This window comes from Betta splendens, chromosome 12, assembly GCF_900634795.4.
Source record: "Betta splendens chromosome 12, fBetSpl5.4, whole genome shotgun sequence".
Classification (NCBI taxonomy): Eukaryota; Metazoa; Chordata; class Actinopteri; order Anabantiformes; family Osphronemidae; genus Betta; species Betta splendens.
Genome location: NC_040892.2, coordinates 12197236 through 12210583, shown reverse-complemented (window position 1 = coordinate 12210583; position 13348 = coordinate 12197236). Strand labels below are relative to the sequence as shown.

At 41.7% G+C, this 13348-nt stretch overlaps 3 protein-coding genes across 3 annotated transcripts; all 3 read right to left on the bottom strand.

The window, feature by feature from the left end:
- Positions 1-298: 298 nt before the first annotated feature.
- nars1 (asparaginyl-tRNA synthetase 1) lies at positions 299-7084 on the bottom strand. The gene is made up of 15 exons (XM_029169884.3): positions 6866-7084; positions 6051-6133; positions 5808-5873; positions 5629-5721; positions 5361-5450; positions 5002-5080; positions 4846-4916; positions 4606-4692; positions 3960-4181; positions 3163-3362; positions 2879-3014; positions 2597-2710; positions 2087-2218; positions 1272-1403; positions 299-1175 (listed from the first exon to the last, which is right to left on the bottom strand). The coding sequence occupies exons 1-15, from the start codon at positions 6906-6908 to the stop codon at positions 1044-1046; spliced, it is 1680 nt and encodes a 559-aa protein (XP_029025717.1). The 5' UTR covers positions 6909-7084; the 3' UTR covers positions 299-1043.
- Positions 7085-7261: 177 nt separating this feature from the next.
- On the bottom strand, positions 7262-9203 carry LOC114867304 (tripartite motif-containing protein 16-like). The gene has a single exon (XM_029169888.3). It carries the CDS (start codon positions 9127-9129, stop codon positions 7510-7512), a length of 1620 nt encoding a protein of 539 aa, XP_029025721.1. The 5' UTR covers positions 9130-9203; the 3' UTR covers positions 7262-7509.
- A 999-nt stretch (positions 9204-10202) lies between these two features.
- Positions 10203-13289, bottom strand: txnl1 (thioredoxin-like 1). The gene is made up of 8 exons (XM_029169918.3): positions 13032-13289; positions 12145-12241; positions 11861-12034; positions 11530-11652; positions 11033-11102; positions 10746-10918; positions 10519-10623; positions 10203-10438 (listed from the first exon to the last, which is right to left on the bottom strand). Exons 1-8 carry the CDS (start codon positions 13127-13129, stop codon positions 10409-10411), a joined length of 870 nt encoding a protein of 289 aa, XP_029025751.1. The 5' UTR covers positions 13130-13289; the 3' UTR covers positions 10203-10408.
- Between the last annotated feature and the right edge of the window lie 59 nt (positions 13290-13348).

Here is a 13348-nt window from a genome sequence, read left to right as displayed (position 1 = left end):
GATTCCAGACTTCCAGTCCACTGGAAAACACTCAGAGTTTTTACCTCCCCATCCTGACAGAAGCCCTAAACAAAATGTGACTGCGGAGCTTTAGAGGCCTGACTTTGGTTTTTACGTTTCGTTAGTTTCGTTTAACCACTGTATTGTTTAATAATGTTGAATTGCTTTGTTATTTTCTAGTCTACTTTTCCAAATATCGAAATGTTTTGTATGTATTAGGTATTTAATGTAATTAAGGAATGAAAGTGACTGTTAAAAATAGCTGAGTCATGTGTAACAAAATAAAAGTGAAGACATGCACTGACATCACAGTTTACTGAGAGGCAGAACAAAAATACAGGCTCTCACAGCATATTACATCACCAATGACAGTCCTTTAATTTTTTATTCAGGACTCAGCTGAGAAGAAAAATATTCATGTACATGACAAGTGAACAAAGCCATGATCAGAACAATTCGACTGGTCATCAAGTGCAGTTATGAAGGGGTAGAGCTGTATGTGTGTGTGTGTGTACGGTTTTGCATGAGGAAGTGATTACTGATACAATGTCTGTGTTCTATCGGTTCTCTAAACTAGGAGCTTCATTTTGAAATGTAACACATCTTCAACCAACATGTATTAGTCCAAGATGTTTTTGTGGTAATGGCAGTAGATAAACATCAACATGACTTTTAAATTCAACTTACAGTTTATTTTCTTAAACAATTCAACAGGAATCTGTTTGTTTTTTAAATTAGTTTAACCATTTTTATGCAATCATTGTTTTTACTAAACAAACAGTAAGTTGAAGAAAAGTACTATTTTTTGGTGATCATTTTGCAGCATTTAGAACCTTGTTTGAGATATTTGAGGCCTTGCAGACACGATTAATTACAGTGTGTTAAATAATCAACCTTAGATCAGATGTAGAAGTGATCAATTTCAGAATCGATGAAGAAAACAGAAGAGCAGGACGAAACATTGAATTCTTTCTCATCTTATGGCTCATTAAGCGCAGCCACATGCCAGGTCCCGAAACCCCCCAATGTTTGGAAATCACTGTTCAAGGTCGGCATCGCTGGATGAATCGTGGGTACAGGCAGACGTCTCTGATGTGGTGTCTGTTCAGCAGCCAGGTGAGGAAGCGCTCCAGACCCAGACCATAACCGCCGTGAGGACAGGTGCCGTACTTCCTCTGAAACACACACACACACATACACACACAGCAGTTAATACACACTCACTGTCACAGCATGTCTCATTCAAGCTGTGGCCACAGACGTGTCCTCACCTGGTCAGTGTACCAGTAGTACGGGCTTGGGTCGATTCCCTCCCTCTTGTATCCCTCCAGCAGCTCCTCTGCGTCCCAGATACGCATCGAGCCTCCAACGATCTCGCCAACATTGGGCATCAATACATCAACCTGCAGCACAAAGGAGATAGTGGACATGAGTATCACTGAACCATGTGCTCAGTTCAGTGAGATACACGGCATACTCCTTATGTCCTAGAACCCGTGGAGTAACGGAACCAACTACACCCTTACAGCTAATTAGCAGCAGCTATTTGACTCTGCAGCCACTGGTTCCACATGGGTCTCTTCATTCAACTTCCAACACAATCCAAACTTAAGACTTAGTTAGAGAGAAGTCCCCCTTGTTCCTGAATAAAGTTTTTGCTTCTGTTTCACCACTTCACATTTTACAGAGCATGTGAAGTAGATGACCTACAGCTGACCCCAGATCTGTCTTTAACGGAAGGTGTCATGTTATACTACAAAATGTCGAGGCGGTCATAGACTCACCCGTGTACCTCCATAACGTTGTTTGTGCCCATACCTGTGGACCTTCATCAATTTACTGATGTGCTGAAATTATTGGCCATGTTTATTTATTTGCTTTATTTTTATGATCATTCAACAGCCCACATCTTTGTTTAGAGATAAGTAATTTTATTAATATTTATATGGGCTTAGCTAATTCCTAAACCTCCTTGTATTAAGGACTTAGTTTGACATGAGTTTAGATCCTCAAATAGCAACCAGAGCTTTTTGTTTTATTGTCCTGTTACTGCCTAAGGTTCAAACCCATCTATTTCTGTACGCACCGACTCAGTGAGGCGTTTGTCCTCAGCACAACGCTGCATGTAGAAGGACTTGATCTCAGCTGGGAAGCGACAGAGCAGGATGGTCTCATTGATGGCGTCAGTCATCTGCCTCTCTGGAGCCTCAGGGATGTCCTGACACGGTCACACAGACAAACGGATCAATCAACATTCAATATCACAGAGGTCACAAAACTAATCATTATTAACTGCCTGAGTTCTTCAGTTTCTACAGTTGTAATTACTTGACAATGTTGTAAAGGCTTGTAGTAATTTAAACGTAATAGTTAATGAATAAATCACTAATTCTAAACTAATGAAAAGCTGTAGTGACAAAGTGTGAACAACAATTTAAAAAGTGAGTATGTCTTACTGAAGCTTGAAACATTTCCTGCATTTGAGGAGATCAACAGCTACTGATGGAAGCCCAACGATCTTATTTAACATGTTGGACTTTAGAATATTCCACACAGTGCACAGTACAGTGTGTTTGTGCCCATGTTCAGGTCTTACTTCTCCAAACTCATAGTAGGATCCGTCGTCCTTCTTGACATCATGTTCTCTGAGCCACTCAATGGCTTCGCTGTAGTTCATCCTCTTAAACGGCCTCTTGGGAGGTTTGAAGTCCTGAAGGCAACATTAAAAATGTTAAACAGAAACTCTACCAGCTTTCTACTTGATGGCTAGTAATCATTAAATTATTTCAAAGCCAATAATCAACAAACAATAAGCTGATAACCATTAATCTGGATGCATAAAGCAGCCTGTTCTATAAAGAGAGGAATTGGGACTAACGGGGTTGATGTCGTAGAGCAGCTGAGCAGCAGGAGATTTGAGCACTCGGTCCACTACGTCACACACCAGGTCCTCCAGTCTGTCCAGAAGCTCTTCAAACGTTATGAAGGGACACTCGGCCTCGATGTGAGTGTACCTGACCACAAAACAAAACAGTCATGCATAAATCAGTCTCCACCCACATGCAGTCTATCCAGCAACATGGCGCTGCAGAGAGAAAGAAGTCACTTATGTCTCTGAAGTGTTGGTTTGTGTGTCTACATGCATACTTCGAGGGTACTCACTCAGACAGGTGTCTGCGGGTGCGGGACTGCTCGGCCCGGTAGGACTGGGCTACGCAGAACGTGTCCCCCAGTGCAGGAATGCAGGTCTCCAGGTAGAGCTGGGAGGACTGTGTGAGGTATGCCTGCTCACCAAAGTAGTTGAGGTTGAAGAGGGTGGAGCCTCCCTCCACCTGCGTCTGCACCAGGGTGGGTGGAGTGATCTGCACACAGGAAGGCAACGCCGTCAAGACACTCATGTTGTTAAAGCCCCATAAGGTTTCATTAATTAGCTCTATACTGAAGAATGTAAAGAATGTAATCGATACAATGCAGAGCTACTATTGGTATTTATAACTTACTATTTAAACCACTTTAATGTTTGTACAATGATTAAGCGATTGCCTACCAAACACACCTGTGAGATGTCACCGTTTAAGGGCTATCTGCTAAAAGATGTTTGTTGAACTCACTGTTATAACGATACCTTCAGTCATGCAAAGGATGATGCGTCCCTCTTAAGTTCCCTTTTTATGTAATAAACTACTACTAATTTAATAATATATTGTTTCCTGTATGATTTAATCTATTGTGGAAAGTGTTTGGTCCATTCTTTTTGTATAACATTGTGGCACCGCTCTCATCATCACACCTGGGTTGAGTCATCACCCTCCACCACAGTAAGGCGTGTCTGCTCAACTGCTGACTTTAGCTTTTACCAAGCATCGTGCCAGGCAGGTGCAAACAACTACAGTATACCTTGGTCTCACCATAAGACATAAGGCACCTGGCTACAATGTCAGTATGTCAGTAAATCTCACCTCGTAGTAGCCACGGCTGAAGAAGTGCTCCCTGAAGCACTGCGTGACCGTGGATCGCACTCGCAGGATCTTTGAGACATTCTCTCCTCTGATCATCATGTGCCGGTTGTTCAGCTGGACGTCCACATCCGACTCTTCATTCAGCAGGTTATCAGCACCACCTGCTGGAGCCAAGCCAATCAGTTCCCAGAAGTCACAGTGCAGCTCGTGGCCTCCAGGCGCCTGGAAGAGGAAGGCAAGAGCTCAGTGGGGACCTGCTTTCTTTTTTTTTTTTTTTTTTTTTTTTTTTTTGAAAGACCTGCTTTCTGTGTTTGTAAGAGAATAGAAGAAAATGACTTCTGTTCTTTTGAGGACTCAGAAGACAAACCCTAGCCACTATAGTGAGAATCTTCATTTTTTTTAAAAGGCATGTGTGCTGAAAATTAAACAAAGCACATTTCTTTTCATACGTGGGAAGGACAAAGAAATGTGTTTATTATGTGCTCCTTATGCATTACAGCATTAGGCTGAACCGAAATTAAAAATCAGTAACCGTAAACATAGCTGGTTTCCTGTGTAACCAGATTTCAAGGAACAGCCTGGTCTCATCTGTGCATGTAGAACAAGTACTGCAGTTGTAGTCGGCTGTCACAGTACTTGTGATTACCTGTTTCCCCTCAGGAACTGGAGTGACGATCCCGTACAGAGCTACAGTGCTCTCTGTGGACAACACCAGGCCGTTGTAGCATTGGCACTGAAGAGGAAAACAAGTCAGAGGACAGCATGGGTTAAAACACAATTCTTATAGAGAGAGAGTACATCAAATTTATATTATATAGCAAATAAGAACAGTGGCATAACTATAAAAGGCATAAGCACCAAAAGGCAGCTATGGGTGAAGCATTACCAGTTTATCAGACAGGACACATTGTAGGAAACCAGTTCCATCTCTCAGAACAATGAACATCAGATTCTTCCCTGTATAAAACAAACAAAGCTATGAATAAAAGTTCAAACTTGACCATTCAGCTCTGACAACAAAGTTAATTCCATTATTTCTCACCTTGTCTCCTGAGACGATGCACCCACCCAAACACTCTGACTCTTTGACCTCGCTTTGACTCCAGATGATGGATCTTAATCTGCACAAAACAGTCAACACCTCTCTTTATTCTCAGACATGTACAAGGTTGTAACTGAACACCAGAGAAGTTTTACACAAAATTTTACTATTATTTTTGTTATTGGAACTGTTTGTCCAGTATAGAAGCATTGTATGTGGCTTGATTAATGAGAAATCATTCAGGAACAGAAGAGTAGGTCATCAACATCTGAGGAAAGGTCTCTCATATTTATTTATAGTTATATTGGATTGTGATCGAAACTATTTAGAAGAAATATAATATTTTGTGAAAGACTGACCGTATCAGGCTCAGGCAAGTTGGGGTCCTTCTCAATGACTATCTTCTTGGCTTCTTCCAGATTCTTTTCTCTCCTTTCAGTGTCCTCTGCCTACACAATCAATGAGAAGCAAATGTTTTAACACACTAATAAGACAATAATTTCAGTTTTGGTGCTGTAAAATTAAACATGAACAGAATAACAAACATTCTGTCATGAATTTTATGATTTGCTGAGAGACGGGTAAGGAGTTGCTCAGAGCGGATTCAGAGCAGTCATTGAAACACACCTCCTTCTTTTCTTTGGCGTCACTCTTCATCTGCTCACGGTTGAAGGCCTTCTTTGCATTCTTCATCTGCGTCTTAGAGATGACCGCCCAGTGCTAAGAGAGGTAGTCAGGAACACTCAATGCAGTTAGACAACTATGCTTTCAGATACGGAGAAAGTGTAAAAGCTTTTTTATCTAACCTCTCCATCCTTCTGTGACTCTACATAGATGGTTGGGAACGGTTCTTTCCCAGCAAAAAGCAGAGCCTGCAACGATTCGATAGGAAACACAGTAATAATATACCAGATAAGTTACTGTCAAATTATAAATGCATCTGAAGAAATGGTCCTGAAAAACTGAGCAGCCTTACAAACACCCACGACACCAATAAGCTGCCAACAACAGTAATGTTAGATAGTATGTTAAATTTCATCACCACTTACCTTGAGAGCAGTTTTGAAGGGTTTCTGCTCGGTGCCATCTCCGTCCTGGTCGTTGCCACATTTGTCTGACACATACAGTTCACCTGAGAAACAAAAGCTCAGTGAGACACTGGTGAGCTGGTTTATTATCACTGGGAATGCTGTGAACTACAGGACCACGGAGAAAAGGTCCAGCCCAACCTATGACGACATCGGGAGGATGAGAAGGTACAGGTACATGACCATTGTTTGTACCAGTGTTATCCTTTACCATCAACATTAAAAGGAAACTGAGAAACGCCATTAGTTCTTTATCTGAGTTAACGATGGCGCCCAACATTATCTGATGGGCCTCGGTATGTGCACCTACTGTATAGGTGTCTGTGGGTGGCTCCATACCACTCAGATCTTTATCAAAACAACAAATAGTGTTTAGATTGAGAGACTAAAACAAGTTGCAGATGATTCTTCAGTTCAGCAAAAATAATTACAAAGCTAAAACGGGTTTTTTTACTGGTCAATTGACTGACGCTTCCCCTAACATTAGCTACTACTGTAACACAACAGCTGTCAAAATTAAAAAAATATTGAGCATGTAACCGAATTACAGTTTGTTTCTGTGACTTTTAATCACCCGGCTGTGGTGTATACATTCTTTGCGAATCAGCTCCTTATAAATGGCTATTATTGATTTAACTAGACAAGTGAAATCATCAACCAGTGTTAGCTACATGCTAATGGCTAATACTTGACGTGATGCAATATACAAGTCACACATGTTGCTAAAGGCTAACGTAGCTAGGTAGCTAGCTCCCGCTGAGCTACATTCATCTTACCAACAGAGACTTGACCAACGCCTTCCGTTATTTCTGCCGCCATGTCACACCGGGTGCTGCGACGCCCCGCTTGCGATGAAAACCTCAATAATTCTGACTCAAAGCGCAGAAATGAAAGCCAGCAGTCGCTGTCAGCTGCGGTTGCCTATTCGGCGACGGACATGCAACTTTACATCAGCCCTGCCGCAGTTCGCTGTAGTCTGCAGAGGAGGCGGGCACTCGAGTCGCAGCTTCCTGTCCGGCATATTTTACCAACGCTGATTGGCTAAAGTTCAAGCGTCACTTCCACAACAATAAAACCGATTTTTAGGATGACATGTCAGTTAAACTCGTGACCAACATCTTTTTTAAAAAAGGCACATTTTTGTGTCAAATTTATTTCTTTATTTGTGTATTTAAAATTTAAGTTAGTTTGTGTTGAATATACAAAATACACAAATACACAACAGATACAATTAAACATGTTACGGCAACAACACAAACTGAGGAGTTAAAAACCAAGTTGATCCAATAATCAGCATATTACAATAGACCAGTGTTTGTCAGTAATGAACAAAGGATTACGTGAACTGGAACTAGTTGTACTCGTGTACCACAGCTATTTCACAAGCGTTCAACAATCATTATTTAACATTTTATATGTTTCAGTCTATTGAGTTTAAAATTGTACTAATGTGAACATAGTCGTCAAACATTCCAAATCCAGGACAGAGTGGCTGAGTGAATAGGGTCTTGAGTTCATAGAGAAGAGTTCTGATTTCAGACACACTGTAAAAAGCCAGATAACCTGCCTTGTGATCCAGGAACACTCCTATTGTGGAGGAATGAGGGCCTTTGACTGGATGTCTAATGCTGTTGTGCCTGAATTCATAACCTTCATGGAAACATTGTAATGCCCAAGACTTATCATTGTTCCCAAAGGCACTTTCTCTTCCTGCTCTGCTCATACTCTTGTATGCAACTGCTATGAAAACCTCTGGCCCTGTCCACTGTACCTCCCAGTAACAACGTCCAGTCAGGTTTTCTCTACACAAAACCTGATACCAGTCAGTAAATCTGTCTGGATGAACACGACCAACACAGTTAAGATGATAATAGCGTGCTTTTGTCTTACTATCAACACAAATACATACATGTGCTGTATTGTGATCCAGTGTGATTTCACATAAATATTGTAAAAGCTCATCTTTGGTCTTTTGCACAGACTCAGTCCCTCTTTGTGACGGTTTGGCCGTTTCCTTGCTGAGAACGTCCTGCAGCTTGTTTCTGGCCGAGGACACGGCGGCTGTCACATCTTCAGGTTCAGTGTACCTCAAATGAAGCATGTCATCGCTGCATGAAATCATGGCATCACCAATGTGTGACAGCACCGTGGAGCAGTTTAGCAACTGAATGTGATCCTTTGTGTGAGAGAGCTGCTCCAGTTCGGTGTCGTTTCTCCTCAGCTCAGCAATCTCCTGCTCCAGCTTCTCCTGGACCTCACTGACACGATCCAGTTCAGATTTCTGACGAGTCCTGATCTGCTGCTTTACATCTGTGAAGATCTTCTCACTGTCCTTCACTGCATTATCAGCAGAACAGTTGATAGACTCCACTTTCTGCTGCAGTTTCCTGACGGCATCCTCCATGTCCTGGATTATCTGATGGATCTTCTGTCGAGCGGCACGAACCACTCGCTGCTTCTCAGCTACTTCAGCTGCAGCTGAGACGGTGTCGTGGCCTTTATGTTCATCCATGGAGCAGAGGTAACAGATACACTGCTGATCAGTGCGGCAGAAAACCTTCATCACCTCGTGGTGACGTGTACAGATGTTCTCCTGAAGCTTCTCACACGGGTCGACCAGCTGGTGCTTCTCAAAGGCTGGAGACTCATAGTGAGGCTGGAGGTGTTGGTCACAGTACGACACCAGACACTGGAGACAGGACTTGGTGGCTTTCAGCTTCCTACCAGTGCAGGAATCACAGGCCACGTCTTGATGTGTGGCATAGCAGAGAGCAGCTGGAGCAGCCTGGAGTCCAGTCCTCTTCAGATCCTCCACTAAATCTGCCAACAGGGTGTTTTTCACCAGAGCAGGTCTCCGTGTAAACGCCTGTCTGCACTGAGGACAGCTGTTTCCTTTGTGACCCTCTGCGTCCCAGTAGGTTCTGATACAGCTCAAACAGTAACTGTGTCCACAGGGAATAGTGACTGGATCCTTTAATAGATCCAGACAAACGGAGCAGCACAGTTTGTCCTTAACCAGATAAGTGTCTTTCTGCGCCATTTCAACTCTAGATGATCGTGATAGTCAAAACAATGTACTTCCTTATAGTCACTTTCCGGTAAAACAAGACTGTAAGACTTCCTTCTTGTTCACTCCACCTAGTGGTCTCCAGGTGACACTACAGGCAACGCAGGACAGTTCAGAATCACAGATACCAGGTCTAAAGGTTTCGTTTTGAAAAATCCTCTGCATTCTAGTCTTACATTATTTGATGCAGCAGCTCTATCTGCTTATCGGATGAACAAACTATCATGAAGTAAATGTTAAAAATCCAAAAACCACAACAGCCGCAGTTAAACATCTGGCTGGAGGACTTTTCCAGTACTGTATGTTTTTGTGAGAAACAAATTTTTAAAAAAGCCTCTTAGGTGTAAGAAGTAGGGTTGGGGCAGATTTTACCTTCTGAACATTCAGACTTCACAGTAATGCATATTAACACCACTGTTTTAGGTCAAGCAGGCTCCAGATTTGTAGGTAAATAAACATAAAGGTTATATATAGACAACAAGATCTGTGTGCCCAGAGGTAAGGATCATTACCCAACAGTCTGGGAAAATATATAGCGAGGCTAAAAGAATAAACTCTATGGGTTACTTGCGTCAGCAGAGACTTAGAGATTTACTGTAGGTCATGCAAATAACGGACTCATGTTACAGAAAGAAGCTGTAACTGGAGATTCAATTAAATGCAAGTCTAAACACAATTCTGGAAGAGAAGCAGGTAATAGTGACTATGGATATGATAATATGGACCATTTATACTTGTGGTGTCACAGCTATATCACTATCCAGGAACACAATCTGTAATAATATTTCTCTAAGAAATATAGTATGTGAAGAACCAAATGCAGTTAAGTGAAGGCGAAAGCCAATAAAGTGCTTGCCAACTTTAGAGATGTACACGGGTAAACATTTGTGTAAAGGAGCTCAGTTGAATCAGGTGGTTGCTCTGGCTCATCATAGTTAAGACTCTAGCTGCAAAATAACTAAAACTGATAAATGAAGGAAGTACAGGCGATACTACTCCATTCCCACCACCAACTGTTCCTCTCAAAGAACCAAACCTGACGCACATGCCTTTGAAAAAGGACTGTGTTTTATTTACAGTGGCTTTCATCAGAATTACAATACAAATGGTTAATAGACTGAATCTCATTAAGAGTTTGAGGAGAACAGCTGTAGGTTGTGTGTATGTGAATGTATCACAGCAAAGTCTGTTGCAGCTTTGGCAGAGGGAAATCTGTGGTTGTATCTGTCGTCTCCTCCTCCTCCTCCTCCTCTCAGTGACTCTCTCCTTTCTTCCCGACGACCTGAGTTGAACCAAAGTTATACACACACAGTCTTTCATGTGTACATTAATAATATAAAGCTACCGTGAACTGTTCCATACCCTTTTGAAGTCATTCATGTTGGTAGCCTGTACTGGAGTGCCTATGAATGTCAGATAGTTGATTTTTGTCGTCTCCTCATCTCCTTGGTTCGATTTTACAAACAGCTGGTAAAAAAAAAAAAAAAAAAAAAAATCGGCAATCACTAAACAAGGCTGTGCAGGTATCTGTGCACATGCTGGAATGCTGACAACTGGAATCAACAATTTTGTGTCCAATGTGTCCTTACCGTAACACTCTGAACGTTCTGAAACTTGACATAGCGCAAGGCAATCAAACCGTCGTCTTTGTAGTCCTCCTCCGTCAGCTCAAGAGTCTGTGTGGCTTCACTCCGCTCAGCATCATCAAAACCCATGGATCGTGGGAGATTTATGAACACCTTCACCACCTGAGGGGCTTGGGCTGGTGCAAAGGAAAAGGTGGGAAGATTGAAGGACAGAGAAAAGTCCACATTATAACTAATCATGGAAGTGAAAAATAACTAACACCACATTCAGAAAACTCATGAAAACTCACCAAAGTCTGATGACTGAAGCTTCATGGAAAAGAGCTTCACAGGCTGGTTGAAGGCAATAGTTATCAACAACTGCACAAAAAAGAAACACACACAGACGCAATGAACAAAGAAACACATCACCACCTCACAATGAGGCCAAAACACGTCTATCATGAGACAGCAGAGGATAATTTGTTTTCATCTGCTTGTGATGTATTAATCCACAAGAACTTGGTTCTTCCATGTTAATCAAAGTGTTTTTATTGTGACTTTTTGATTTAAGAGACACTTTAGTAGCCAGGTTATTCACATAAATCAGTAAGCAGGATTTAGATTTATTTTACCCAGGCAAATCTAATCATTTACTTAATGCGTCCTCCACATAAAACTTAGAATAGTGTCTTACAGAATGCAACGTATAATGACAGAAGGTCCTGTTTCCTTTTCTATGATCTGAGAAAGCACTGACAGAGCAGTGACAGTAAAGTAAAGTAAAGGATGAACTGACAATTGATACCTGTTCATCACAGTCAGACTCCAGATAAGAGGAGTCTTTGATTAGGCAGTTGTCAAACCCACAGTCATCACTCTCGTTGAGGCACTCGCAGCCAGCTTTGTTGACAAAAGGCATGAGGTCCATCTGAAAACAAACCAAGCACGGTATGAACTATATTTACAGAAGCACCTGAAAAACATCTTGCTCTCTATTTCTTGTTATCTATCAAGTACAATTTCTTACCATCTCCTTGCCTGGAGATGATTATCTGCTATCAAAATTTGTTTATTCAAGGGGACTAACTAAAAGATGTTGATGGTCGAATGGACAGTAATCAGGAACATCAACTCACATATCCCTTTGGAATGTCAGAGTCTTCGCTGTTTCCTGGGTCGTTCTCTGTGTGCTGCTTGATCTTCTCCTCAAGACCTGCAGCGTCTGCTCCCTGATACTGATCCACCCTGACCCTGTTCCTGAAGAACAAGAACGTTGGTGTGGCTGAGATGTTGTTGGCTGCTGCTGTTGCCTGAGGCAAAAAGAAACACCTTTTTATTTTGTATCCATATCTCTTTCACAAAGCAATTTAAGACTATTTAAAGGTTTATAGTCCAAGAATCTCTAAAGAAAATGATTTACCTGACATACGTGCACATCTACTTCAAGAAAGACCACCTGTGGATACTTGTTACTCAACATGTTGAAAGCTGGAGCTATTCTAACGCAGGGCCGACACCTGAGGAGATAGAGCATGGTACTGGTTAATAAGGCAGGCAATTAAAATGTAACAACCTGACAAAATGTGTTAATAATCAATAAACTGTTGCAGTTGTTTTTGACATTTGTCGTTACGGAATCGTTGCCATATTTACACACAGAACAGCTGCAAAAGAGCCACTTTAGCAATATCTAGAAATAGAAGCTTCAATGCCTCACTCGCGCACTTCATCTAGTGCCGCACTTACTATGTACTGTACTAAACGAATAATAAGAACTACACTATAATATATTATATCGCTTTATTAACATTATGTTATGTATGGTATTTCACAATTCTTGTAAACTGAACAACAACCGAACAACTGAAGTTGACGATATAAGATATATAAAGATAAGATAAATACGAGTACATAGGTTAACGTTATAGAATACCACTAACTGACACGGGGGGTGAATTAAATCAAAGACTTTTTTATTATACTGGTCATAAACTGACGTTGCCACACTTCAGTGACAATTTATTTAGTTAGCAAATACAAGGCTCAACCTTACGACTCCTCACGCTGTAATACTGCTATGTCATTGTAAGCAGAAGAGCTAACTAGTTAGCTAACTAGCTAGCTGCCTACTGCTAACTGTCGCATGCTAAGATAGCTTTATTGGCCATAAAAAGTATTCAATACACATAACGTAGCTATCATAAATAAAATACCATCGATGAAAATCAGCCTCTGAGTGTTTTAATGATTCTGCTACAAGGAAAGACCCCAGTGCGGCCTCAGAACCGGTTTGCCAGTTAAGCTTACCCAGCCATTGTAAACTTCACCACGGCGAGCCTGGACCCGGCGGCCGCTAGCTCCGGCTGGAAGTCCGGATCAGTTCCGATAACTTTAACACCGACCATGGTACCGTTTACAGCTGTGATACGAGCTCGTTAGCCAGGTGGTGTTCACCGACGAACCCAAAGAGCAAAGGGCGCTGTGTTTTTAGCTTTCTGTCAGTATATTAGCTAACTAGCGGACCGGTTCTAAACCACACTCTACGGGCACAATGGGTTGTCTCAGAATGCAGACTCCTGATTGGCCAATGCGCCAGGAAAGGCGGATTTTCTGTTTCTGATCTG

Excerpts from the sequence above, each read along its gene's own strand:
- nars1 (XM_029169884.3), bottom strand. The coding sequence starts at position 6,908 with ATGGCGGCAGAAATAACGGAAGGCGTTGGTCAAGTCTCTGTTG. Across the intron at positions 5,722-5,807 it reads AGTCACAGAAGGATGGAGAG|CACTGGGCGGTCATCTCTAA; the intron begins GTTAGATAAAAA and ends TACCTCTCTTAG. Across the intron at positions 1,404-2,086 it reads ACAAACGCCTCACTGAGTCG|GTTGATGTATTGATGCCCAA; the intron begins GTGCGTACAGAA and ends TTTGTGCTGCAG.
- LOC114867304 (XM_029169888.3), bottom strand. The coding sequence starts at position 9,129 with ATGGCGCAGAAAGACACTTATCTGGTTAAGGACAAACTGTGCTGCTCC.
- txnl1 (XM_029169918.3), bottom strand. The coding sequence starts at position 13,129 with ATGGTCGGTGTTAAAGTTATCGGAACTGATCCGGACTTCCAGCCGGAG. Across the intron at positions 10,919-11,032 it reads GCTTCAGTCATCAGACTTTG|CCCAAGCCCCTCAGGTGGTG; the intron begins GTGAGTTTTCAT and ends CCTTTGCACCAG. Across the intron at positions 10,624-10,745 it reads AGAACGTTCAGAGTGTTACG|CTGTTTGTAAAATCGAACCA; the intron begins GTAAGGACACAT and ends TTTTTTTACCAG.